Source organism: Gorilla gorilla, chromosome 4, assembly GCF_029281585.2.
Source record: "Gorilla gorilla gorilla isolate KB3781 chromosome 4, NHGRI_mGorGor1-v2.1_pri, whole genome shotgun sequence".
Classification (NCBI taxonomy): domain Eukaryota; kingdom Metazoa; phylum Chordata; class Mammalia; order Primates; family Hominidae; genus Gorilla; species Gorilla gorilla.
This window is the reverse complement of record NC_073228.2, coordinates 164,077,591-164,103,433: the sequence shown is the minus strand read 5'-3', so window position 1 is coordinate 164,103,433 and position 25,843 is coordinate 164,077,591. Positions and strand designations below refer to the sequence as shown.

The window sequence follows — 25,843 nt, the reverse complement described above, 5'->3', positions numbered from 1 at the left end:
ATTCATGCCACAACATAAAATTCAGGATTTTAACCATTTTCAAGTGTACAGTTGAGTGGTGTTTAGCACCTTCACGCTCTCTCTACTTCCAGAACATTTTTATCACCTTAAAAGGAAACTTCGTACCCGTTAAGCAGTCACTTGCCGTTTCTTCCTATCCCCCAGCTCTGGCAGCCACTAATCTGCTTTCTGTCTGTATGGATTCGTCTATTCTGGCTATTTTATATAAAGGGGATTATACAATATGTGACCATTTGTGTCTAGCATTGTTCTCTTCATACAGAATTTTGAAGGATCATCCATGTTGCAACACGTATCAGTACTTCATTTCTTTTTTTTTTCTTTTTCTTTTTTGTTTTTGAGACGGAGTTTTGCTCTTATCGCCCAGGCTGAAGTGCAATGGCACAATCTCAGCTCATTGCAACCTCCACCTCCCAGGTTCAAGCAATTCTCCTGCTTCAGCGCCCTGCCCCCCACCCACACCGCCCCAAGTAGCTGAGACTACAGGTATGTCCCACTATGCCCGGCTAATTTTGTATCCTTAGTAGAGACAAGGTTTCACCATGTTGGCCAGGTTAGTCTCAAACTCCTGACCTCGGGTGATTCACCCGCCTTGGCCCCGCAAAGTGCTGGGGTTACAGGCGTGAGCCACAGTGCCCAGCCGTCATTTCTTTTTATGACTGAATAATATTCCATTGTATATCCCACAGTGTGTTTATCCAGTCATCTGTTGATGGATGTTTAGGTTGTTTTCACCTTTTGGCTATTGTGAACAGCGCTGCAGTGAATATTCGGGTACCAGTTATATTTGAACACTGGTTTCTAATTCTTTTGGGTGTATGCCTATGGGTTGGATTATGGGTCATGTGGTAATTTTATGTTGGACTTTTTGAGACACCTTGGAGTTTTGCTTTTGCTTGGTGGTTGCTGCCTGGAGATGACTGCAGTGTTGAGTCTTTGGCCCCAGGGCATGGACCAGCCTGAGGAGGGAGGGAGGGTTGGGGAGAAAGCCAGGAGGGCAAGAGGTGACCTTTTGCTAGGGTAGCTAGGCCTTAACTGTAAGACCTTATTATTTTGCACAAGAAGTGTGAGATACGTTTTTACTTTTAAAAACCTGAAAGAATTTAGCCAGGTGTGGTGGCACGTGCTTGTAGTCCCAGCTACTTGGGAGGCTGAGGTGGGAGGAACTCTTGAGCCCAGGAGGTGGAGGTTGAAGTGAGCTGAGATCTTGACACTGCACTCCAGCCTGGGCCATAGAGCCAGACCCTATCTCAAAACAAACAAACACAAAAAAACTGAAAGGTACAGAAGTACCTAGTGCGAAAAATTAGTTTCTCCCCTTTGCTCACAGTCCCACTCCCACAGTTTTGTGTGAATCCTTCCAGACCTCAGCCGGGCGCGGTGGCTCACGCCTGTAATCCCAGCACTTTAGGAGGCCAAGGCGGGCAGATCACTTGAGATCAGAAGTTCAAGACCAGCCTGGCCAACATGGTGAAACCCCCTCTCTACTAAAAATTCCAAAAATTAGCCAGGCATGGTGGCACGCACCTGTAATCCCACCTACTCAGGAGGCTGAGGTGGAAGAATTGCTTGAACCCGGGAGGCAGAGGTTGCAGTGAGCCAAGATTGCACCACTGCACCCCAGCCTAGGCCACAGGGCAAGACTGTGTCTCAAAAAAAAAAAAAAAAACACGAATCCTTCCAAACCTAGATGTGTTTTCATAACTGGGAAAATTTATTTTCATTTATGGGGGGAAAATGAATCATAGATTACACCCCTACACACTACCCAGTGAACAAAACTGCCAGATTCCCTCTCTTCCTTCCTTTTCCATTCTTCCTTTTTCTTCCCCATCTAATTGCAATTCCATCGTACTTTTTCTGTTTTCTTTCACTGTCACTTCCGGACCCTGAGCCTGAGCCTGTCCCTGAGAAAACAAGGTTTCTCACTGGTGAGTGGTTTTCCTCTGTCCTCTGAGCCCCTCCTGCCCCTGGCCCACTGCCTGTTGTCTGTGAAAAGCAGTGGAAGGTGAGGCTGATAGATCTGACTTTTACAGTAAAGTTCTGACTTCTGGTTTCTGTAGGTGGGGCCACATCCTGTGCTGACCTTCGTGCTGGCCCCTGTCCTCCTCCCTAGGAGAGAGAAGTGTCTGGCAGGAGGTGGTCGCGTGGCCTTTCTTTCAAGGGGGTGGGAAAGCCCCCATCTCTGGCTCTGGTCCTCCTGCAGAGCAGGGTCCCTTAGCTCTGTGAGTCAGTCATGCTGTGCTGAGCTTACCTGTGAAAAGGCCCATCTCCTTACTACAGATTGTTTTTTTTGAGACGAGGTCTCACTCTGTCACCTAGGCTGGAGTGCAGTGGCGTGATCTTGGCTCATTGCATCCTCTGCCTCCTGGGTTCAGGTGAGTCTCGTACTTCAGCCTCCCGAGTAGCTGGGATTACAGGCACACACCACCACATCCAGCTCATTTTTTTATTTTTAGTAGAAACGGGGTTTCACCATGTTGGCCAGGCTAGTCTCAAACACCTGACCTCAAATGATCTGCCTGCCTCGGCCTCCCAAAGTGCTGGGATTACAAACATGAGCCACCACACCTGGCCCTTACTATAGATTTTTAAAATTACAATTATTATACTCACTTGTAAAGTGAGATCCAAAGAATAAAATAAAAATCCTTTTCCCAATCCCAGGTAACCCCTGGGAACAGTTTCTTCTGAATTTGATCTGGCGTATTTTTCTGGAATTGTTCCATGGATATACAAACACAGTTGATTCTCATTACGGATTCTGTTCTTGCGAATTTGCCTACTTGCTATAACTGTTTTGTAGGCCGGGTGCAGTGGCTCACGCCTGTAATCCCAGCACTTTGGGAGGCCGAGGTGGGTGGATCACCTGAGGTCAGAAGTTCAAGACCAGCCTGGCCAACATGGGGAAACCCCTTCTCTACTAAAAATACAAAAAAATTAGCCGGATGTGGTGGTGGGCACCTGTAGTCCCAGCTACTCGGGAGGCTGAGGGAGGAGAATTGCTTGAACCTGGGAGGCAGAGGTTGCAGTGAGCCAAGAGCGCGCCACTGTACCACAGCTTGGATGACAGAGTGAGACTCTGTCTCAAAAAAAAAAAAAAAAGTGGTGGCACTTTCGTGGTGCTTTGCAAACACGCACAGAGCTGTGTGTCCCATATGGATTGACCCATACCCATATTCCAAGCTGAGACCCAGTAAGAAGCACTCTGCCTTCTTCTTTCACCTCTCACACTGTAAACAAATGTGTTTTTAGTGGACTTAGTGCCACATTTTTCATATTTTTATGCTTTTTGTTGGTGATTTTGGTGTCAACAAGTCTCCAAGAATAGAGCTGAAGTGCTGTCTAGAGCTCCCAAGGTCAAGAAGGCTGCGATGTGCCTTGTAGAAAAAGCCTCTGTTAGAGAAGCTGTGTTCAGGCAGAAGTTATAATGCTGTTGGCCATGAGTTCAATATTAATGAATTAATGTATTAAACAAATACACAACACAAAGTTATAGGCTGATCAGTTGATGAAATGTTGTGATCAGAGCCTTGCAGGAACCTAACCTTGTACCTTCCCCTAGGAGCAGTGGTTCAGTATTCACTAATTCAGTGTTCACAATGGCTTTATAGAGCATAACTGACATGAATAACAAGAATTGACCAGATATATTTACACAGCTGGGTTACTGCTAAAGGTGCTTTCTTCCTAGTATGTTAGGGAACCTCTTTTTCCATCAGCGCTTGTGGATTTACTTCACTCTTTTTATTGACTGCAAAGTCCTTTGTTTTATAAACACTGTCATTTATGTAATGATTTCTCTATTTTTGGACATTCAGGTTGCCATCTGTTTTTTTCACTGCTGTACACAATATGACAGTGACTGGCTTTTTCCCTGTATCTTTGCAAACTTACATGAGTCTGTCTGTAAGATAAATTCCCAGAGGTGGAATTGTTTTGGTCAACAGGTAGGTACACTGAAGATTTTGATAAGTAGTGCCAAATTGCCTTACGGAAGTTTTAACTCAACCAACAGCTGATGAGACCTGTTTTTCCCTAAATTTAACTTCATTTGTGGGAGCCTTTGGAACTGTTAGCATTGGTGGTACGGTGGTGAGCACAGCTGCCTTCCAGAAAAACATTTATTTGACTTACTGTCTACCTAAACAATAAACTATAAAAGAACAAGCAATGTCTCTTCTCCATCCTGGCCCCTCACCCGTGTCCACTTGGGGCTTCTCTTCTGTGCTCCCAGCCACGAGAGCCTTTGCCCTGCATTTCTGCCTTTCCCTATCCAGGAAGCACAGACAAGGAATCCTTTCCAGACTGATTGCTTTTAGTGCCTGTTAAGCCTCATGTCTTAGGGCAGATACCACTAAAAGCTATTGCCTGTCAGGTACCTGCAGTGGGGCTTCAGGAGATTCTAGGAGAGGCCTGTCTTCCTCCCAGTAAACCAGCATCACTCCCCTTTGCATCCTCCATCCCCCACTCACCCCTGCTTTGATTACTTGGCAACTGTTGCTTCTGAAAAGCAGCTTCTTTGACAACAAGGCAGGGGACGGGATGGGGTCTCCCCACTGGAGATTTCAGAAACTTGAAAGCAGTCTTAATCCTTTCTGGTCGACAAGGATGAATGAATATGCTGCTTCCTAGCCTGGAGAAGTTAAACACATCAGCTCTCCCCAAAGCTGGGAATGCTTGAGATGCCTCCACAGCTCTAATTGTAGGCAGCAGCTGCAAATGGTTCAATATTTCCAGGTGGTCTTTTTCAGGGGTGTATTTCTGACAAAACATGAGATTTATTGATAGAATTAAACCTAAATCTGCAAGGAAACGTGGCAGCGCCCTTGCAGGAGATAATTTAATAGCTCCCTAGATCTCATGCAAGAGTGGTCAGGAGGAAACTCCATTTCCTCCCTGCCGTGGAGAGCATTTGAAATGCTTGAGCCTTTCAATGTTTGAACATTTCAGGAATCAGAACAGGTCTTACATTTGATGTGCAATTAAAGTGACTATTGCTTATCTTTCTTCCAAAACACTGCCATGACATCAGTGGTGCTTCTCTAATCAGTGACGTTTGCGTGGTGGCCACGCGGCACAGGGCAACTGGAAAAGGTGGTCTGTCACATTAGTGAGGGCCATGCTGAGCAAATCTGGGCACGGGGCTCGAATGTCACAGCACAGTGAGTGGAGGACATGGTGATTTTCCATTTCCTGTTCCCATCTCTGCAGACTGGCAGGCTTAGAGCTGTTTCAGGGGAGGGATTTTGTGTAAACTGCCTGTCAGACAGCTGGCTGGGCTGGAAGCTCTTAAATTGTTCAATTTGCCTTAGCAAGTTTAACACCCAGACCTGTTTGTCCAGGGCCTAACTTTCTGGGCTCTGCATGGCTTTTTTTTATTTTAATTTTATTTTTGTTTTCCGGGAGTGGGGGTTGTATTTCAAGCTGCACGAATTAATTGAACATGCGGTGTTCAGGAGCCCCTGATCGCAGCAGCCCACCTCTCACCACCCAGGCACTTACCTATCAGTATTGTCGGTTGTGATAGCTAGCACTGGCAGGGCAGCTTTGGTTGATTTTGAAATCCGTTTCAGACTCGAAGGAGGTATGTTGGCCTATTGTATCCCTTGGTGCTAAGATTAGAGATTATTTTTATGTGTGGAGCATTTACCTGGATTTTTGAGATTGTCTTCGAGGAGTGTGTGTTGCCTCCCTCCACCTCCTAAATCTTAATTTTAATTACAAGCATTGTGGTGTCTAGACAGGAAAAGTCTCTCTTTGTCACCGACATAGTGAGGTTTCTGGGACTTTTCTAGGAAAGTCTGATGCCTCCTGACTTGTAGGTACTTGTAAAACAGGTTCACGCCGAGATATTCTTGGACTGGAGCAGACCTACGTTCTGGAATGTTCTCTGGCAGTTATTCTGCTAGCTCTGGCTTCTAGATTCCCAGCAGCAGGGTCTTGCCTTCTGAGGAGTTTAAAGTGTTTTTTATCAGCAGGAGAGTAATATTTGTTCCTGTAGAAAACCAGAAGATGGGAAAAAATAAAAATAACAAAATAAAAATAACAAAATAAAAATAACAAAATAAAAATCACTTGTAATCTCACTACATTTCTCTTTTCTATAATTGGAACCTGGGGGTGGAGGGTAAATCCTAGCGTCAGTGGTGATGGGATCGTTAATGTGTATTGAGTGTTTATTTTTACTTATCTTTTTGAGGCAGGATCTCACTCTGTCACTCAGGCTGGAGTACAGTAGCATGATCACGGCTCCCTGCACCTCAGCCTCCCGGTACCTGGGACCACAGGCGCGTCCACACCACCGGGCCCTGCTAATTTTTTTTTTTTTTTTTTGGAGACACCATTTTGCTCTGTCACCCAGGCTGGCGTGCAGTGGCGCAATTTCAGCTCACCGCAACCTCCGCCTCCCAGGTTCAAATGATTCTCCTGCCACAGCCTCCTGAGTAGCTGAGATTACAGGTGCCCACCACCTCACCCAGCTAATTTTTGTATTTTTAGTAGAGACAGGGTTTCACCATATTGGTCAGGCTGGTCTTGAACTCCTGGCCTCAAGTGATCTACCCGCCCTGGCCTCCCAAAGTGCTGGGATTACAGGCGTGAGCCACTGCGCCCAGACTTTTTTTTTTTTTTTTTTTTTTGGTAGAGACAAGGTTTTGCCATGTTGCCCAGGCTGGTCTCTAACTTGTGTGCTCAAGCAGTCCACCAGCCTCGGCCTCCCAAAGTGCTGGGATTACAGGCATGAGTCACTGTGCCCAGCCTGTATGTCACACGGTGTTCTGAATTTTTTACACAGATTTACTAATTTAATCCTCAAAACAATTCTATAAGATAGGCTGTAGTTGCATTTTCCGCAAGTATCAGAGGAAGAATCCGAGGCCCAGTAAGTTAGGACACTTCCCTAAAAGCATACAGCTAGGATGTGCCTAGTAACGGGGACACAGGTTGTCACCTTGGGGTTGACTCAGTGGTTCTCAGCCACTGTACAGCTATGGCCCTAGTTGTACAGCCAGACCACGTCCTTCCTTGGCTGTGCCAGGAAGACTCAGGTCAGAACATGGAGAGATTGCTGGGAGACTCCTGGTCACACTTCCTTCTGAGCCAGCAGAGCAGCATTTGTGCTGACCCCGATGAAAACATCAGCCCTCAGGACCAGCTCTTGTATCTGGAAGCATCTCCCCTCTGAACCACAAGGGCGGTACCCAAGATGGCCTCTCCTTTTCCTTCTCCCTGTTCCCCGCACGGGTCGGAACAAAGGATCAGGGTCCCCAGTGCCCACACATTCAGCACAGCAGCCCCGTCAGACCTGGGCCAGAGGCAGCCCCTGGTGAGTTAGGAGTGAGCTTTCTTTAAAGCAGTGACACCGAAACCTTTCCTGACAGGAGATAACTCCTGTCCTCCGTACGAGGACAGAAGCACTTGTGGGATGCAGGCCCCAGATGCCAGCTATTCGGGTGACAAATGGCCCCCACCCCGCAGGCCCTGCTTTCAGTCAGTGACACTTATTTGGGTCACGTGTAAAGCGGAGCACAAAGGAACCAGGGATTGCCTGAGGCCGCAGTGTGATGTCATCACAGCAGTTTCTCCTTCCTGACACAGGGAAGTCCTCCCAGCAAGAAGGGAAGCCCGTGGGTGACCCAGCTGGCCGAATGCCACCTCTGACCTAGAAGGCATTTTCACAATTTTCTCCTAAAGAAAACAACCACCCACAACCTCACCTCTGGTCTCTTTTTAAAATTGGGCTCAGGAATTGATTCAGCCTGTCAGAAATGGGCTTGCTTTCATTCTTTCATCCATCCGTCCTTCCATCCATTCGTTGATTATTTATCAAGGCCTACTCTGTGCCAGAGACTGGAGATGCAGCCCTGCTCTTGAGAGAGGAAGGAGAAGAAGAGAGCTTTTTCTTTATTTGCTGGAGAAAGGAAGCTCAGCCAGGCAGGGTACCCAGATCCACCTTCACACGAGGTCTACCCAGCGGACTTTGGAAGCCCAGGAATGGCTGGTGTTGGAGGCCTGTTTCTCCAGGATGTTTCCTAACTACAGGATCAGAAATGGGCCAGAGATCTTGGATGCAGCTACAGCAGGTCCTTAAGGGGACTTAAGGGGAGGCTACCTGGCCTCCAACCCCTGTGGTCCTCTCAGCTTTCTCCCTTCCTTGAGCACCACTGAAGCACCCTCTTACAGATGAAGGGTTTTCTTGCTTTGTCCCTGGCTTTCTCTCTCCCCCACACCAAATCTCATCCAGAAACCAAACCACCGTCATTGTAGCTGTGACTGTCATTACAGGGCTGGCTCTGAATTGAGCACAGGTTTACAAAGGGCGCTGTTCTAAGCACACTAAGCCATCATGTCACCCTCACCGCAATTCTATCTACTTGTCTTCTTCCCATTTCACAGATGAGGAAACACAGGTCCAAGAAGTTGTGACTTACCCCAGACCACATGGATAGTAAGTGGCTGCCACTCCGTAGAATCCAGGACAGTCATCATCAGAGTGTGGGCACTGCCCGCTGCGCTGCCTTACACAGTAAAAACAGCCTGCCAGAGCATGGTGCCCTCAGAGTAGTTTCACACCCTCTCCATCAATTGCTCAAAATCTGTATCCCCTGGTTTCTCAGAAAGACACTTGTCTGCTGGGCGTATGAGCAGTGCCTTTTTTTGCAAAGAGTAGGAAGCACCTTTCTTGCCTTCAATAACTGCAAGAAGTCAAAGAGAGTTTCTGTTTTTTAAAAAAAAAGTCAGGCTGGGGAGCACCTTTAGTACAAAAAGTTTCCTGTTAGAGAGCCACTCCTTTGACTTAAACGCTATCACTGGAAGAAAAAACTAAGTCCTGTTGATCATATAGCTCTTTAGTGGAAAGGCTCCGGAATTAAATTGCTAAGTAGCATAAGCAAAGGAGAGATTGAAGTCAAGAGAATTTGTGGAAGGGCCAAGCATGGTGGTGCATGCCTGTAATCCCAGCACTTTGGGAAGCCAAAGCAGGAAGATCACTTGAGCCCAGGAGTTCAAGACCAGCCTGGGCAACATAGTGAGACACTATCACTTCAACAAGTAAACAATTTTTTAAAAATTTTTCAAAATTAAGAGTATTTGTGGAGAACAGGGTGGTTAGATGGGGTGAAGCTGAAACTAGCCTGACACACCCATAGAAGTTCCTCCACCCAGATAGATACACTTATTATGGAGCTTATAGGATTGCAGGGGGCCTTGTGACTGTATATAAGGTTTCCTGCTTATGATGTAAAAAGCTCGGGACTTTGGAATCATTTATTCATTCATTTTTTAAAATACACAAAAGCTATTATTAATTTTATGCTAGAGGCTGTGCTAGGTGGACAGGATCTGTGGTGTTCTACAAGACAGATTTGTTCCCTACCCTCATGGAGCAGACAGACTTTTAAATGCTGCTTTGTCCCCTATCAGCTGGGAGATCGGGGTAACTCAACCTTTCTGAGCTTCTGTTTCCATGTGGGAAACACCCCCAACCTCCCAGGGTCGTTGCCAGAATCAGCTGAGAGCATCTGTTAAGGGCACAGCAAGCACAGTTCACAGACCCCCTAGCCCACCCAACCCTGCAGTAAATAGATGTGTGGTCCAGGGTCTGCCAGCACATTTGATGCCTGCTGTGCGTTGGGCCTTGGGATGCAGCAGAGAACCAAATGCCAAACGAAGCTCCCCGCCCTCCCAGAGCTCACATCCTGGTGTGTGGATTCTCTGCCTCTTGCTACCCAGTGGATTCTCTGCCTCTTGCAACCCAACTGGGTTACCTGGGAAAAGTCTCACCCTGGGGGAGGGAGACATCTGGGAAAGGCCTTGGACGCAACACTCACTCCCCTTTCTTCCTCCCTGACTGTGAGCCTTGAAATCACCAGCAGGAGGTCAGAGTTCAAGGTCACAGTCCTGGGGAAAGGAAGCTGTAACGACTCCAGTCCACTTCATGCATTCCAGCACAGCGTGGACTGTGGAGTCGGGTAAGGGTAGGGGAGCCTTTTGTTGGGCCTTTTTCAGCCCCTTTTTCAGAACCTGTAAGAAAATATTTCTAGCTAACAGGACTTGAGAAGATCCCGGGTCTGGAGTGCAAAGAATACCATGTTCAATAAATAATACAGCAGCTGCTGCCATTTATAGAGCACCTCCCACATGCCCGTCATGTTACCTGGGACACTCCTTGCACCCTCCCTACTGCCCTATGAGGTGTGGGTTTCCGGGCGATTGCCCAAGATCACACAAATGATATCAGGAGTGAGGATGGGAAACTGGCACTTGAGCCCCTGCCCTGCCCCTGCTCCAGGACATTCCTGCCTGTTTCTGGTGGGGACCTCCCCCAGAATCCTGGCTGTCCCTGGTCACACCGGCTCCAAGGCCATAAATAAAGCTGGTAGAAGTTCTGCCTTTTCTGGCGCTACTTTTCTCCACTCCAGGAAGGAAGAATCTGAGGGAAAAAAGCATTAGCATCAGAAAGGTCTCTATTGAGCCTGGCCCTGCATGGGCTTCCACCCCTGGGACGCTGGCCTCCCTTGCCAGCAAAGTCTGCAAAGCTGGGAAAAAGCCCTTTCAGCCAGAGCTTTCTCTTTCCTCTTCTGTCCCTGCCACCTGACTGCATAGCACTGCCCACATGCACCTGTGAAGATAGATGTCAGGCCCCACCTGGGAAAAGGCAAGGCCTGGGTACTACTGGGTGGTCCTTGATCCCTCTGACCCGCCAGCCCCATCTTTCCTTTATCTGATGATAAAGCACCTGCAGGGTAGGCTGGTGGCTGCTGGAGGGGCATGGGGATAGCTATGGGGTCTCAACTTCTGATAAAAGTCTGGTTCTCATTCTCAGATAAAATGAGGAAGAGATTTTTTAATAGGAGAGCGGCCATTCTTGTGGAAGAATAGCTTTGCTTATTTTTAAAGGCATTGCATTTCTTTCTTTTTTTTTTTTTTTTTTGCCCTGGAGACAGAGTCTCGCTCTGTCGCCCAGGCTAGAGTGCAGTGCCGCGATCTTGGCTCATGGCAACCTCTGCTTCTGGGGTTCAAGCAATTCTGCCTCAGCCTCCTGAGTAGCTGGGATTACAGGCATGCACCACCACACCCAGCTGATTTTTGTATTTTAGTAGAGACGGGGTTTCACCATGTTGGCCAGGCTGGGGCATTGCATTTCCTTTTTTTTTTTTTTTTTTTCTTTTGAGATGGAGTCTCACTCTGTTGCCCAGGATGGAGTGCAGTGGCATGGTCTTGGCTCACTGCAACCTTCGCTGCCCAGGTTCAAGCGATTCTGCCTTAGCCTCCCGAGTAGCTGGGACTACAGGCGCACACTACCACACCTGGGTAATTTTTTAATTTTTTTAGTAGAGACAGGGTTTCACTATATTGGACAGGCTGGTCTTGAACTTCTGACCTCATGATCTGCCCGCTTCGGTCTCCCAAAGTGCTGGGATTACAGGCGTGAGCCACCACGCCTGGCCGGCATTGCATTTCTTTAGGGAAGAAAAGTAGCCAGCTGTGGCTTTAAAACCTGTTTCTCTTTAGCCAGGAAACTTTGGCCTCATCTCTGAGCCTGGGTTAAGCACCTGAAAGGGCAGCAGGTAGCACTGAATGGGTCCGTCAGTAGGCATCTTCCCACGCGTGAAGGACTTTTGGGGGCATTCGTGGGGCACAGTGCAGAACACGGTCTGTCTAGTTGGGGGTGGGCCGCGCTCAAGCCTGGGCAACAGGAATGAGGCAATGCTGAATTTGTACAGAACCTTGTTCTGTGCTGGTTACCTTTTTGTTTTAAGTTTTAGGGCTTTTTTAAAGGCAGTGTAAATGCTGATGACTGTTGGCACTGGGTAATAACATTCAAGGGAGTTCATTATAGTAACATTTCTCTCTCTCTTTTCGTATATTTAAAATTTTCTAAAATGAAGTGGCTTTTTAAGCAATTAAAAATAACTGCTCCTCTTGGCACTAATTCAGAAGAGTCAGGAATCCTGTTTGGTCTGCCTTGAGGCTTGATTGCCAGGACAGTAGGTAGAAGATAAGCCAGTCTTCAGAGTGGTCACCTTCATAGAGAAAGAAAGTAGAATGTGCTTGCCAAGGACTCGGGAGAGGGGGGACCTAGGAATTATTGTTTAATGGGGACAGAGTTTCAGCAGGATGAAAAGAGTTCTGGAGAGGGATGGTGGTGATGGCTGCCCGTCATTGTGAGTGTCCATATAATGTCACTGAACTGTACAGTGAAAAATGGTAAACTTTATATTATGTGTTGTCATAAGTTTTTTCTAATTAAAAAAAAAAAAAAGCCAGTCTGTAAGCTGGATCCACAGCATCTTGCCACCACGGCCTCATCTGTGGTTAAGCATGTAGGCCACATGGATGGATGCACGGTCATCCTCACCTGCCACGAATTGCCCAGGAGCTCTGTGTGCCAGCCTCAGGAAGTGGTGTTAGGGATCAGCCAGCCACATGCAGAAAGGAGGGCACATAAGAGGCATCACTTACAGGCACCACCGTCACCACCAACACTAGGGGTACACGTGCGTCTGCCTGGCCTCCGAGAGCCAGAGAAGTGCTTCACTAGGTTTAGAATGCTTTTTAATCTTAAAAGTATGTTGATAGTGCCTAGGCACAGTGGCTAATGCCTGTAATCCCAACACTTTGGGAGGCTGGGGCGGGCAGATCACTTGAGCCCAGGATTTCAACCAGCCTGGGCTCTACTAAAATTACAAAAATTAGCCAGGTGTGGTGGCATGTGCCTATGTACCTAGGTACTCAGGAGGCTGAGGTGGGAGGGTCACCTGAACCCAGGAAGTTGAAGATATGGTGAGCCGAGATTGAGCTACTTGCACTCCAGCTTGTGCGACAGGAGTGAGACCCTATCTCAAAAAAAAAAAAGAGGTTGATAGGGCTCCTGCTGTTCCAATTTAGGACAATGCAAACATCAAAAAAGAAAAATGTAGATGGAATGATATGATTTTTAAAACTTCCTTTTCAACCCCCAGTATAATAATTTATTCAGAAAAGGATCATCCATGGATGCAAAGCCATTGAGCTAAAGGTTGTTGAGAAACAGGATATTCACAAAGTGTGCCCTCCCAGATTACTTATTAATTTCCCAGGGAAGCTGGTACCTTGAACCGGAGCAGTCTCGTGTCACCACCTTAATCAAGTGATCTAACATAGGCCAGGACAAAGTGACGTTGCCTAGGACTCCTGCTATGGTCCAGCGGGTGAGAAGGACAGAACAGCTTCTGTCATTTGCTTGCCTGTACTGTTTGACCTGCATCTAATTGTGAGGAAACAATCAGGCAGATCCAGAATGTGGAGCATTTTACAAGACAACTGGCCTAGATTCTCCCAGAGTCAGTGTCATGAAAAGCAAACGTTACAAGGGGACTTCAGTGGTAATAGACTCCGTGTGTGAACCTAGTTTGGATTCTGGATCCAAAAACACAAAACAAAGGTTATAAAAGGCATTTTTAGGACCCCTGGAGAAAGTCAGATGTGGACTGAATATTAGAAAATGTGATTGCATTAATGTTCATGTCTTAGAAATGCTAATAACATTACAATTTGTAGGAAAATGACCTCAGGAACGGATGCCGAAGTGTTCGGGGTGGCATGTCATGTCTGCAGCTTGACTAGAAATGGTCCAACAAAACCAGTATTTACAGACAGAATACACCTAGACAGAGCACACATGGATCAGGGTCAGCAAGGGCAGAATCTGGTGAAGGGTCCTATGTGTTCATTGTTGTCTTTCATCTTTTCTCTGATTTGAAAATTTTCGAAATCAGAAGTGCATCAAAGAAGTCGGAGATTCCATGGCTATTGTCTGGCTTGGAAAGACTCAGAATTCTGTTCCCAGCCTCTCCCAGGGGACTCGCCTGAAGTCTTCTAGGCATCTGTTGCCTGTGCAGTTTGTCGATAAGGAGGAAGCAGCTGAGTAACGGTGCTTGGTGGTGGCAGCGCTGGGGACAAGGGCACAGCCCCATTCACAGTCCCAGGAGGAAGGGAGGAAATGTCTGCCAGGCACGTGCAGCATCAGGAAACTCATAAAATCTTTTCTGGCTGCTTTTTAACTGCTGGCCAGGCCAAGCCCAGGTTAACTCTGAAGTCTGCTTCTGGGTGTAGAAGCTGAGTTCTCCCATCAGCTTTTTCTCTGAGCCTCTGAGGATTGTAAAGAACCTACCTAGAAGGTTCCTGCCACGAGCAAGTGCATGACCAGCTCGAAGCACAGCCCATTCTGTGTGCTGGGGGCTTGTGAAGCACTTTCCATTCTGCAGCACCATTTTATCTTCACGTGGGACATGGTCCTACATCATAAGCAAATAAACAGCCTGTAGAGTTTAGTGCTCGTAGGTCCAGGGCAAACTCCTGAGGATTCAGACCCAGCACTGCCTGGCTGTGGCCTGCCATGTGCGTTCCCAGGAAGCAGAGGGAGCAGGTGAAATCAGATTCTGCAGTAATCCCTGGTGCCTTCCATTGGAGGATAATCCTCTTGGGCCTGGTAGCAGAGCTCTGAAAGGTTTGAAAAGCGAGGAGGGGAGGAGGAAACTAATCTGATTGAGCACATCTGCCAGTTCTAAGAGATTGCTGGCTGCCAGCAGTGCTGTGCAAGGGTCTTAGTGCCACCCCAGTACAGTGCACCTTCACCTCGCCACCTCCTGCTCTGGGGAGGGAAAGAGAGCTCGTTTCTACTGAGTGCATGCAACCAAGGCTGGCTCAGCACAAGATTCAGGGGAGCTGGGGCAACTTTGGAAAAAATAAATAAATAAAATTCTTCCTTTTAAAAACTGCACAAAGAATACATGATCATTGGAGAAAAAACTGGGGAATACAAGATCATCAGAGAAAAATTCAAATGGCCTAAAATATCTGTTTCCTGAGAGGACTATTCATTCATTTAACAAATATTTATTGGGTACCTACTATGTGCCAGGCATGTGCTGGGAACTGGTGGCACAGCAGCGAATGGGTTGGACTCAGTTCCTATTCTTACAAGGTTTAGAGTGAGATGCCAGCCATTAATATTAATACTTGATGTTAAGCAAGTAATCTGAGTGTAGGAAGTCCCTTTCATATCTGGAGGTCTCTAAACTGAGCTCTGGAGGACACCGATAAGGGGGGTGAGGGGAAGAGCATTCCCAGCCTGGGGAGGGGTTGGAGTCCCACGTGGCTGGATCCAGTGCTTGAAGAGGGAGTGTTGGGGGGAGTATGGGGGGAGCTGCCAAAGCCAATAGAGCCAGTCGGCCAGAGCCTCAACACTGGGATTTCCAGCCATGCAGGAGGCTCTTCCTCTTTGGGCAGCTTTGACCTCGCGTTGGCCTGCCTGAGTTGTTCTTGTGTGCAAGACAAGAAAGTGTGTACTTTGGACACAGCACCATTGCAGGCTGAGCGACTGGGCTCCGGAAAGGGATGGAATGTGTGCTTGCTGTAAACTGCATGGTGCGGGGCTGGTAGTGCCTCTGCCCTTCACTGTCTTGTACATTTCCAATCACTAGACTCCTCTGCATCAAAGACCAGAGCTCTGTGTCAGGTCGTCGTTACCCACCGAGTGGGCTGCTGCAAGGCTTGCCGAGAAGGGAGCAACCCTGGCCTGCTGAGACGTGGTTGATTCATTCTGCAGTGACGTCTTTTGAGCCGTCCTCAGGAATGTGTTGTATCTACTGTGGAGCAGCCTGTGGTGGTTACTTCCTTATCTCCCCTAAGCAGCATGAGAGATGGGAACTGGGTCAGAGGCACTTGCAGCTGGGAGCAGGTGCGTGCATGTGTTGTTTGCCCTTCCCTTCGTGAGCACTGATGTGTGCTTTGAGGTCAGCTGGGCCGCCCTACTGCCTCTTTTGGCATTTACTTAGTGGCAGCTCCACACCCCATGAGGCTGGCCTTGGGGTCACGGGTGAACAGACCGAGGCCAGGCCCTTGAAGGCCTCACCACCTGATGTGGGAGTCGTACAGTACAGGGGGCTGGTGTGGAGGGCGACTTCTGAGAGGCAGGGACTCCAGATGAAGGACATGTCAGGGTTGGCTGAGTGAGGAGGGGATGGGGAAGGGTGCTCCAGGCCCAGGGGGCTGTGTCAGTGAAGGCTTATAGGCAAAAACTGCCAAGGACAGGGTCCACGGCCACCTGTGGGGTGGTTTTCCCAGAGTGAGGAACATTGAGGCTGGAGAGGCCCACAGTCTGCAGAGTCTCACGCAGTGGAAGCTGTCATGCCCCCCCACCAGCCCCTGACTCTTGACCCTTGGGGCACAAGGACCTCCCATTGTCCCCTGAGAGCATCCACAACTGATGACTGCCGGGGTTGCTATGTAAATGCCTCTGCTCTTTAACCCTGCCTCTGCTCTTTAACCCGTGGGTAGGATAACCTGAGGCCTGCCTGTCTTAGGCTGTTTCTCAGAATTCCTCAGTAGGATTAAGCTCGGGTTGTCCACAGTGGTGACTCGCTTGTGTCCTTTTGGGCTTTCTTCCCTTTCCTGTTCTCGTCCCCCACCTACCGATCTTTCCTGGGCTTACCTTCCAAGACCTGGAAACCAGAGGGAACCCAAACTAAGACCCCGTTTACACAGTTTGAACTCAATAGCAAGGATAGCGGGAAGCCATTGAAGAGCTTTTCTACACATGGACGGACAGGGCCAGGTTTGTGTGGCCATGCTGACTCTAGCCAGGAGGTTGGATTGGTTAGGGGCAGATGGAGAGTAGGGGAGGGCACCTTATTATTCCCCAGCCCCTGGCTGCTGCTGCTGACCCCTATCGCCTGCTTTGTGTTCCAGAGGCTGGTCTGAGCATTTGGTTTGCATTTTCCCGTTGACTCTAACAAAAGCCTTACGAAGTATAGGTTCCATCTTACAGATGAGGAAACTGAGTCACAGAGAGGTTGAGACACCTAGCCATGATCCCCCAGTGGGAAGTGATGGCTTGCGGATTCAAGCCTGGGTTTGACAGATCTGGAATGTGTGCTCCTATTCCTCCGCAGTCTGGCCTGTCTGCTTTCTGTCTTCTTTGCCAGCACTGTCCAGGCACTGTAAGGTGGGCCGTTAGCTTCCTGGGTTCAGGTAAATGTCTTCCAGTAACCCCTGCTTCCCCTGCTCCCCGACAGGTAAGTTCGAGGATCGGGAAGACCACGTCCCCAAGTTGGAGCAAATAAACAGCACGAGGATCCTGAGCAGCCAGAACTTCACCCTCACCAAGAAGGAGCTGCTGAGCACAGAGCTGCTGCTCCTGGAGGCCTTCGGCTGGAACCTCTGCCTGCCCACGCCTGCCCACTTCCTGGACTACTACCTCTTGGCCTCCGTCAGCCAGAAGGACCACCACTGCCACACCTGGCCCACCACCTGCCCCCGCAAGACCAAAGAGTGCCTTAAGGAGTATGCCCATTACTTCCTAGAGGTCACCCTGCAAGGTGACAGCTGGGACCCCATGGCAGGACCTCCCACCCCTTCCCCACCACCCAGGGGTCGGGGTCAGGCAGCTCTAAAAGGCATGTCCATCCAGATCAGGCCTTCTCACTGGGGCCTGTGCACCCAGATCACTCTTAACTTTGCAGGCAGTAAGCAAAGAAAGGGCAAGGATTCGCCCAGTATGTTACCAGTAACATGTAAAAGAGAAATAGCAACTTATAGGCGGGCAGCCAGAAACCTAGAAACTTACAGATCTACTGGTAATTTTTCTTACAGTAACCTGAAGCATTGCAAATGAATTAAATAGCACAGATTTGCAGATCGGTTATTCTCAAATAGCTGCCATCATACAGATAGTATGGGGAGAGGGAATTATGTTTACATCTGTTTTAGCAATAAGTTACCCTGTTACTTGAAACTTACTTGAAACTCGGTCTTCCCAGTGTTTTAAAATCTAGATGTTAACTGGGTCAAAAATACTGCTGTTATGGGCGGGCGTGGTAGCTCACGCCTGTAATGGGAGGCCAAGGCGGACAGATCACGAGGTCAGGAGATCGAGACCATCCTGGCCAACATGGGGAAACCCTGTCTCTACTAAAATACAAAAAATTAACCGGGTGTGGTGGTGCATGCCTGTAGTCCCAGCTATTTGGGAGGCTGAGGCAGGGGAATTGCTTGAACTCAGGTGGCGGAGATTGCAGCGAGCGGAGATTGCGCCACTGCACTCCAGCCTGGCGACAGAGCGAGACTCTGTCTTTTTTTTGTTTGTTTTTTACAATAGATATTTATTTAAAGTAAAACAGCTGCAGACCAAATAATTCTTAAGATTGTTTGTTTCAAGTTTAACCATCTTCATAACAGCTGCATCCACAGACTTCAACTACATGATTACCTCTTTGCCCATTCTTCTCTTTCTTTTCTTTCCCGAATAACCTCTTTCAGATACGGTTCAAGGTAGAAATTTTCCTCTTCATATTTGGTCCACTGCTCTTTAGGCAAGATCTGATGCTTCATGGACAGGTCCAGTGCCCTCTTCATGTGAAACATCCTGTCATTATAAAGGTTCTCAGGAAGCATTCTTATGGCTTCTTTTACATCTTCATTCTCATATATTGTATTATCTCTCATTAACCCCAGTTTATTGAATCCTGAGGCATTGTAATACCATTTTCGAATACCATCCAGCCACTTGCCTGATGCTGCAACAGCCTTCTTGCCAGCCATTTTGACCAGCGAGACTCCATCTTAAAAAAAAAAAAAAATACTGTTGATAGAACCATCCCATAACCTACCACAAACTAAAATGGGCATGAGTATACAGATCAATGATTGGACTGGGCGTGGTGGCTTATGCTTATAATTCCAGCACTTTAGGAGGCCGAGGTGGGCAGATCACCTGAGGTCAGGAGTTCAAGACCAGCCTGGCCAACATAGTGAAACCCCATCTCTACTAAAATACAAAAATTAGCCAGGTGTGGTGGTGGGCGCCTATAGTCTCAGCTATTTGGGAGGCTGAGGCAGGAGAATTGCTTGAACCCGGGAGGCAGAGGTTGCAGTGAGCTGAGATCATGCCATTGAACTCCAGCTTGGGCAACAAGAACAAGACTCCATCTAAAAAAAAAAAAAAAAAAAAAATCAGTGATTGTGATCCCAAGCATTAACTGAGCATTTACTGCATGCCAAGTGTCTTGCTTCAGTGCTTTGCATACATTATCTCATTTGAACCTCACAGCAACCCCACACCAAAATCACCTCCATTAATCATATTTTACAAAAGAGGAAAATGATGCTGTAACTTACCCAAGGTTACGCTTATTTTGTTTTTTTTCCTTTTTGTGGAGAACGGGGTCTCGCTATATTGACCAGGCAGGTCTCGAACTCCTGGGCTCAAGCTATCCTCCCGCCTCTACTCCCTGAGAGCTGGGATTACTGGCGTGAGCCACCACGCCCAGCTGTAACTCACCCAAGGTTATTGGTAGGATTTTATTTTTTATTTTTATTTTTTGAGACGGAGTCTTGCTCTGTTGCCCAGGCTGGAGTGCAGTGGCACGATCTTGGCTTACTGCAAGCTCTGCCTCCCAGGTTCAAGCGATTCTCCTGCCTCAGCCTCCCGAGTAGCTGGGATTATAGGCACCCGCCAGCACACCCAGCTAATTTTTTGCATTTTTGGTAGAGTCAGGGTTTCACCGTGTCAGCCAGGATGGTCTCGATCTCCTGACCTCGTGATCTGCCCCTCTCGGCCTCTCAAAGTGCTGGGATTACAGGCGTGAACCACTGCACCCAGCCAATTTTTTTAGAGATGGGGTCTTGCCATGTTGCTCAGGTTCGTCTCAAACTCTTGGGATTACAGGTGAGAGCTACCAGGCCCTGCTCATTGCTAGGATTTGAACCTGGGGAGTCTGACTGAATGATCGTTTGTATCACCCTATTGCCACCCTGACTGATACTTTATTTTTTAAATTTGTTGTTGTTGTTTAGCTGCCCTATGAACTGATCTTTAAAAGGCGAAAGTGGAAGTAATTGAAAATCATGAAAAAAATTTTTTTTTTTTTTTTGAGATGAAGTCTTGCCCTGTCGCCCAGGCTGGAGTGCAATGGCTCGATCTCAGTTCACTGCAACCTCCGCCTCCCGGGTTCAAGCGATTCTCCTGCCTCAGCCTCCCAAGTAGCTGGGATTACGGGCGCCCGCCACCACGCCTGGCTAATTTTTTGTATCTTTAGTAGAGATGGGGGTTTCACCATGTTGGCCAGGCTGGTCTCGAACTCCTGACCTCGTGATCCACCTGCCTTGGCCTCCCAAAGTGCTGGGATTACAGATGTGAGCCACTGCGCCCAGCAAAAATCATGAACAATTTAAGACAACAGAGTAATAAACTGAAAATCCAGTGGCATTCCGGAAAACTGCAGAAATTTCAACTGTTTGCACATATTTAGCACCAGCTTTTCCTTGTGGCCAGATATCTTAGTTGGACGTTAAGATTCCTCAGTCAACCTAAGTGCCAATTTTAGTTATAAATATCAAAGTCTTACAACCACTCATTCAGTAGATTTTCACTAAGTGCCTACTATGGGCCAGGCATTGTTACAATTAATAAGTAGCTTTTAGTCATACCCCAAAACGGAAGCCTTTGAAATAGTGTGTCATTCTCTTATAATAACCAAAGAAAGGACAAATGTTTTGTAGTTCTGTTTGTAGAACATCAGCAAGCTCCTTGCTGCTCCCTGGGAGCCGTGGACAGTATTTTGAAAACACTGTTCTAGGCTGCTATCAGAAATCTCAGACTGGTCTGAGTGTGGTGGCTCACACCTGTAATCCCAGCACTTTGGGAGGCTGAGGCAGGAGGATTGCTTGACCTCAGGAGTTCGATACCAGCCTGAATTACATGCTGAAACCCTAGCTCTCAAAAAAATACGAAAATTAGCCAGATGTGTTTGTACATGCCTATAGTCCCAGCTACTCAAGAGGCTGAGGTAGTAGGATCTCTTGGGCCTGGGAAGTTGAGGCTGCAGTGAGCTGTGATCTCACCACTGCAGTCCAGCCTGGGCAACAGAGCGAGACCCTGTCTCAACAAAAAATAAACCCCAGACCAAGAGCCAAGGTTAAGATTCAAAAATGGAACTTCACAGTTTCTAATTTTCCATCCTATTTGTAGGGCAGCAATGAAAAGCCTTGAAAGCGATTCATTTGTCCATCCATTCTCAGGGTGGGCCTGGGATTCCATGGGGAGGATTTGGATGCTGACTCCCTCCGTGGCTTTCTTTCAGATCACATATTCTACAAATTCCAGCCTTCTGTGGTCGCTGCGGCCTGTGTTGGGGCCTCCAGGATTTGCCTGCAGCTTTCTCCCTACTGGACCAGAGACCTGCAGAGGATCTCAAGCTATTCCCTGGAGCACCTCAGCACGTGTATTGAAATCCTGCTGGTGTAAGTTTCTCCCCTGAATCCTGTGTTTCTGAAATAGTGAGGTTCCTCTTGCCTTGAGGCCTGCCTCAGGCCACGGGCAGTTTCCGGAGTCTGGAACTTGTGGTGGTTCTTCCAGCTACAGGGTCTCAGGGAAAGTGGGCCATGGTGACTCCTGGTAGAAGTGGGGTTTCAAGAACCAGTTCTTCCTATTTTGAATAGCTTCAGGTTTGCTTTTTATTTTATTTTATTTTATTTTATTTTATTTTATTTTTTGAGACAGAGTCTCGCTCTGTCACCCAGGCTGGAGTGCAATGGCACAATCTCGGCTCACTGCAACCTCTGCTTCCTGGGTTCAAGCGATTCTCTTGCATCAGCCTCCTAAGTAGCTGAGATTACAGGTGCGCGCCACCACGCTTGGCTAATTTTTGTGTTTTTAGTAGAGACAGGGTTTCACCATGTTGGTCAGGCTGGTCTTGAACTCCTGACCTCGTGATCCACCCACCTCAGCTTCCCAAAGTGCTGGGATTACAGGTGTGAGCCACTGCGCCCGGCCGGGTTTACATCTTTAAAGTCAGGCAGCAAGGGAGAAGAGGGCTGTTTGCACCTTTAAATGTCTAGGCTATTTGATGTAAGTCCCAATGTAATCTTACAGATAATCGCATTGAAGGACTTCCATTATAAGCTGCTTTTCTCAGACATGGTCACAAAGCTGACCTCTTAGCCAGTAAGCTCCCCTAAGCGCCACAGCCTCTGCAAGGGTCCCTGGGAATCTTGGGGAGGAAATGTTCAGTGTGTCAGAGAAGATACTTAAAGGCATCATGAGCCCAACACCCTGAAACTGACACTGGAGGTAAATGTGCCCCATAGTTACTGCAGGGAGCAAGGCAGACAGGACAGAGCCATTCCCAGTAGGCACACACTGTCCAGTTCCCCTTCCACCTGCCAGGCACCGCGTATCGTGGGTGCTGGCCTGACTGACTGGTGGGCTGTGTGGGCAAAGCGGAAGCCCTTAGACCCCTGAAGAGAGCCCTCCCCGATGTGGGAAGCTTTGCTGGCAGCTGTCTTTATCTCATTCCTCTGAAAAGTCAGTCCTACTCCGTAGGCCTTATTTTAAAATTTGTGTTTTTGAGAAGGTCCCCAAAGCCTGGTCTGAGTGTCGGTGCACGCCTTACATAAGCCTCTAATTGTTTTGTTTTCCCAAAAAGCTATATGGGAAGCTTTTTTTGAGATGGCAAAAATCTCTGTTCCAGCCCCCTTTTCAGATGAGAAATCCTAGGCCCCAGGGGTCAATTTGGTTGATATCAGCTAGCTAAGGAGTGACCCCGCTGGGGATGGAGCTGGCCCAGAATTGCCTGGAAAGCAGAGATTGGGCTCATTCAGGCCCCAGGAACACTCCAGTGCCAGGGGATGGGAAGGCATTGGTGAGCACAAGCAGGCGCCATCCTCCTGGAAGCCAGGTAACTAGAAGTTACCCTCTGGAGCAGGTTACTCTCTGGGGTATTGACTGTGGAGATAGGGCAGCATGGGGCTGTGGGGACAGCCAGCCTAGTGTGGAGGGGCCAGAAGAAATTTTCTGTAGGAAGCAGATCCAAGCTGAAAGCCAAGGCCTGAATCTAGTTGGTGAACAGCTGGAGCGGTGCCACACACAGTGAGCACAGCCAGGTAAGGCCTGGTGGACACAGGGCACACGCATCTCTTCCAGTCACACTTAGCAAGACAGGTAGAGACACACACAGGCATCTGGTGGCTTTTGGCCTCCAGTTCTCACCCAGGACTTCTCGTTTCAGAGTGTATGACAGCGTCCTCAAGGATGCCGTAGCCGTCAAGAGCCAGGCCTTGGCAATGGTGCCCGGCACACCCCCCACCCCCACCCAAGTGCTGTTCCAGCCACCAGCCTACCCGGCGCTCGGCCAGCCAGCAACCACCCTGGCACAGTTCCAGACCCCCGTGCAGGACCTATGCTTGGCCTATCGGGACTCCTTGCAGGCCCACCGTTCAGGGAGCCTGCTCTCGGGGAGTACAGGCTCATCCCTCCACACCCCGTACCCCCCGCTGCAGCCCCTGGATGTGTGTCCCGTGCCCGTCCCTGCATCCCTTAGCATGCATATGGCCATTGCAGCTGAGCCCAGGCACTGCCTCGCCACCACCTATGGAAGCAGCTACTTCAGTGGGAGCCACATGTTCCCCACCGGCTGCTTTGACAGATAGGCCACCTCCGGACCTCACGAGGAAACGTTGGAGATGTGGGCAGAGGAAGAGGACACTGAAGAGGATTGCTCAGCCAAGTGAGGCAGCAGGAGGCCATCCCTGAAGAGCCTTGGAACATGGAGGCTCTGTGATCCTTTTAAATAAAACTGACCCAGAGCAAAACATTCAATAACATACCTCACCCGAGAGCATTCCTCTGAGAAACGTCTGCCACATGTGGCTAGGGTACAAAAGGATGGCTTGGTGGCCGTCCCCCCACGCAGGGGCCCAGTGAATCGAGAAAGACTTGATAAGAGGCCAGGAGAGGGGGAACTGGACACAGACCACTGATCTCAAGCATGTCCAGTTTTTAGCATTAAAGACTTCTCTATTCTTTGCTGATGGCAGCTACACCGCTGAAAAAGGAGGGGCAGCCTGGTGTGTTCTCAGGACCCCCGGAGGATCCCATATTGGGTGCTTTTCTTTCCCTGGCTCTGTGCAGAGGAGCCTGAGTTGGTGTGTATGCCTGAGTGTTTGCCTTGCGAGGCACAGTGGGTGGCTGTCTTGCCTTTGTTTTTGAACCTAAAACCATTTTCAGCCTTTTAGATATGTCATGTGCTGCTGCTTCCCGAAGTGGTCTCGCTTTCTGTTTCGTAAGATGTCTTGTTTACACACTGTATCAGGGATTTGGTGATACTTGAAAATTCCTTTGGAGAAAAAAACAAATTTAATTGCCACACTGCCTGTCCCACATGAGGGCTGTTAATTTGGAACCCAAGTTTGAACCCAACTTGTGATGGACCCGCAGGTAACCACAGAGCTTCCTTTTTGAAAGCATATGGTTGGAGAGAACCATTTTCCCAGCTCTCGGTTCTGGAAGATTCCACGTCTTGGAGGCTGTGTTCACCACTAGAACTTTAATAACTACCCAGGGAGGGAGAAGCTCGTTGATAGGAAGACAAAGATTTAAACAGTTCCCACCTCTCTCCACCACATACTTACAGGGCATGAGTTTAACCCAGTCTAGGCTTTGAGTGTGGCTGATAGCGAAGGATAGCAATGTGGAAAATTTGCTTAGTCCCACCTGTATTTGGGGAGTGGGATGTACATGGGCGTTTGATACCACCATTGATAGGCAAGCGACTGGTTGGATCAAAAGCCAGTATTTAGGGATCTGCAGCGAGAGGGCCCTCAGGAAGACTCTTGTAACCATGTGCAATATGTTTTTATTCTGACTCGCAGCTTGCGCTCAGCATGTTCTTTGGTTTAGTTTGGGGTTGGGGGACACATTGTTCACCCATCAGAACTGGGAGGTGCAAAGGACCGTGGAAGCAATTTTTGTTTTGTTTGAGGAATACCTGTCTTGGATTCCTTAGCCCCTTGCCAGTCCTGGAGACTGTGGCAGGGGCCGCCAGGAAGGCAGCTGTCTGCTGCTGAGTCAGATCCGAAGGTGGTGAATCTTTCCAGAGCAGCTGAAAATCTCAGCGTGGAGACAGTAAGAAAAGAGACGGGGTGTGGATAAGACTGCCACCGTGTCACACTAGCATAGGAGGCTGCACGTTCATTTGTTGTTGTTTTTTTTTTTTCCTTTGCCAACCTCCGTTCTATTTATGTGCAAGCAGTTTGGATTCAAGTTCTTGTATCTGTCTGTTCTGGGACCTGGGGATTGTGAGGGTTCCCTCACAGCCAGCACGACCCCCAGAAAGAGGCGTCCCACAATAAACACATCACCTGCTCTTGGTCTCTCGCCTCTTGTCCTAGGCATCCCCTCTTGGGCCGGCCCCTCCTTCCCTCTCTCAAATCAGCCCTGGTGAGCATCTCCTCATGGTAGAGGGTGGAATATTGGGGGCAGCAGCAAGACCTCGGGAGCTGAGTCCTGCCCTCTGAGTGGGAGCTGGGCCTCCCTCGGCACATAGAGGCCAGCGGAGGGGTGTGTAAGGCTTGACACCCCAGCTCCATCACCGTCTCAGGGTTTTTCCAAAGAAACCAGTAGGATATATATGGAGAGAGATTTATTTTAAGGAATTGGCTCATGTGATTGCAGAGGCTGTGGTCTAAAATTTGTGGGGCATGTCAGCAGGCTGGAAATTCAGGTAAGAGCTGATGTTGCAGTAGAGTTCCAAATCTGTAGGGCAGGCCCACAGGCTGGAAACTCAGGCATGATTTCTGTGTTAGCAGTGTTGAGGCAAAATTTATTCTCCAGGAAACCTCAATCTTTGCTCTTATGACCTTTTACCAATTGGATGAGGCCCACCCACATTATGGAGGCTTTTCTTAAAGTCAACTGATTGTAAATGTTAATCACATCTAAAAATACCTTGACAGCAACATCTAGACTAGTACCTAGCCACACAACAGGCACTGTAGCCTA

At 48.4% G+C, this 25,843-nt stretch overlaps 2 protein-coding genes across 2 annotated transcripts in view; one reads left to right on the top strand and one right to left on the bottom strand.

Annotated features, from left to right (window-relative positions):
• Positions 1-25,215, top strand: part of CCNJL (cyclin J like) — a 61,031-nt gene extending 35,816 nt beyond the window's left edge. Inside the window, exons 4-6 of the mRNA XM_031011531.3 lie at positions 17,082-17,384; positions 21,147-21,306; positions 23,073-25,215. Of these exons, the coding sequence (XP_030867391.3) occupies positions 17,082-17,384; positions 21,147-21,306; positions 23,073-23,493 (884 nt within the window). The 3' untranslated portion in view covers positions 23,494-25,215. The remainder of the gene's footprint in view (positions 1-17,081; positions 17,385-21,146; positions 21,307-23,072) is intronic.
• On the bottom strand, positions 18,171-18,606 carry LOC109027080 (cytochrome b-c1 complex subunit 7-like). The gene has a single exon (XM_055387520.2). The coding sequence runs from the start codon at positions 18,604-18,606 to the stop codon at positions 18,271-18,273; it is 336 nt and encodes a 111-aa protein (XP_055243495.1). The 3' UTR covers positions 18,171-18,270.
• Positions 25,216-25,843: the final 628 nt, after the last annotated feature.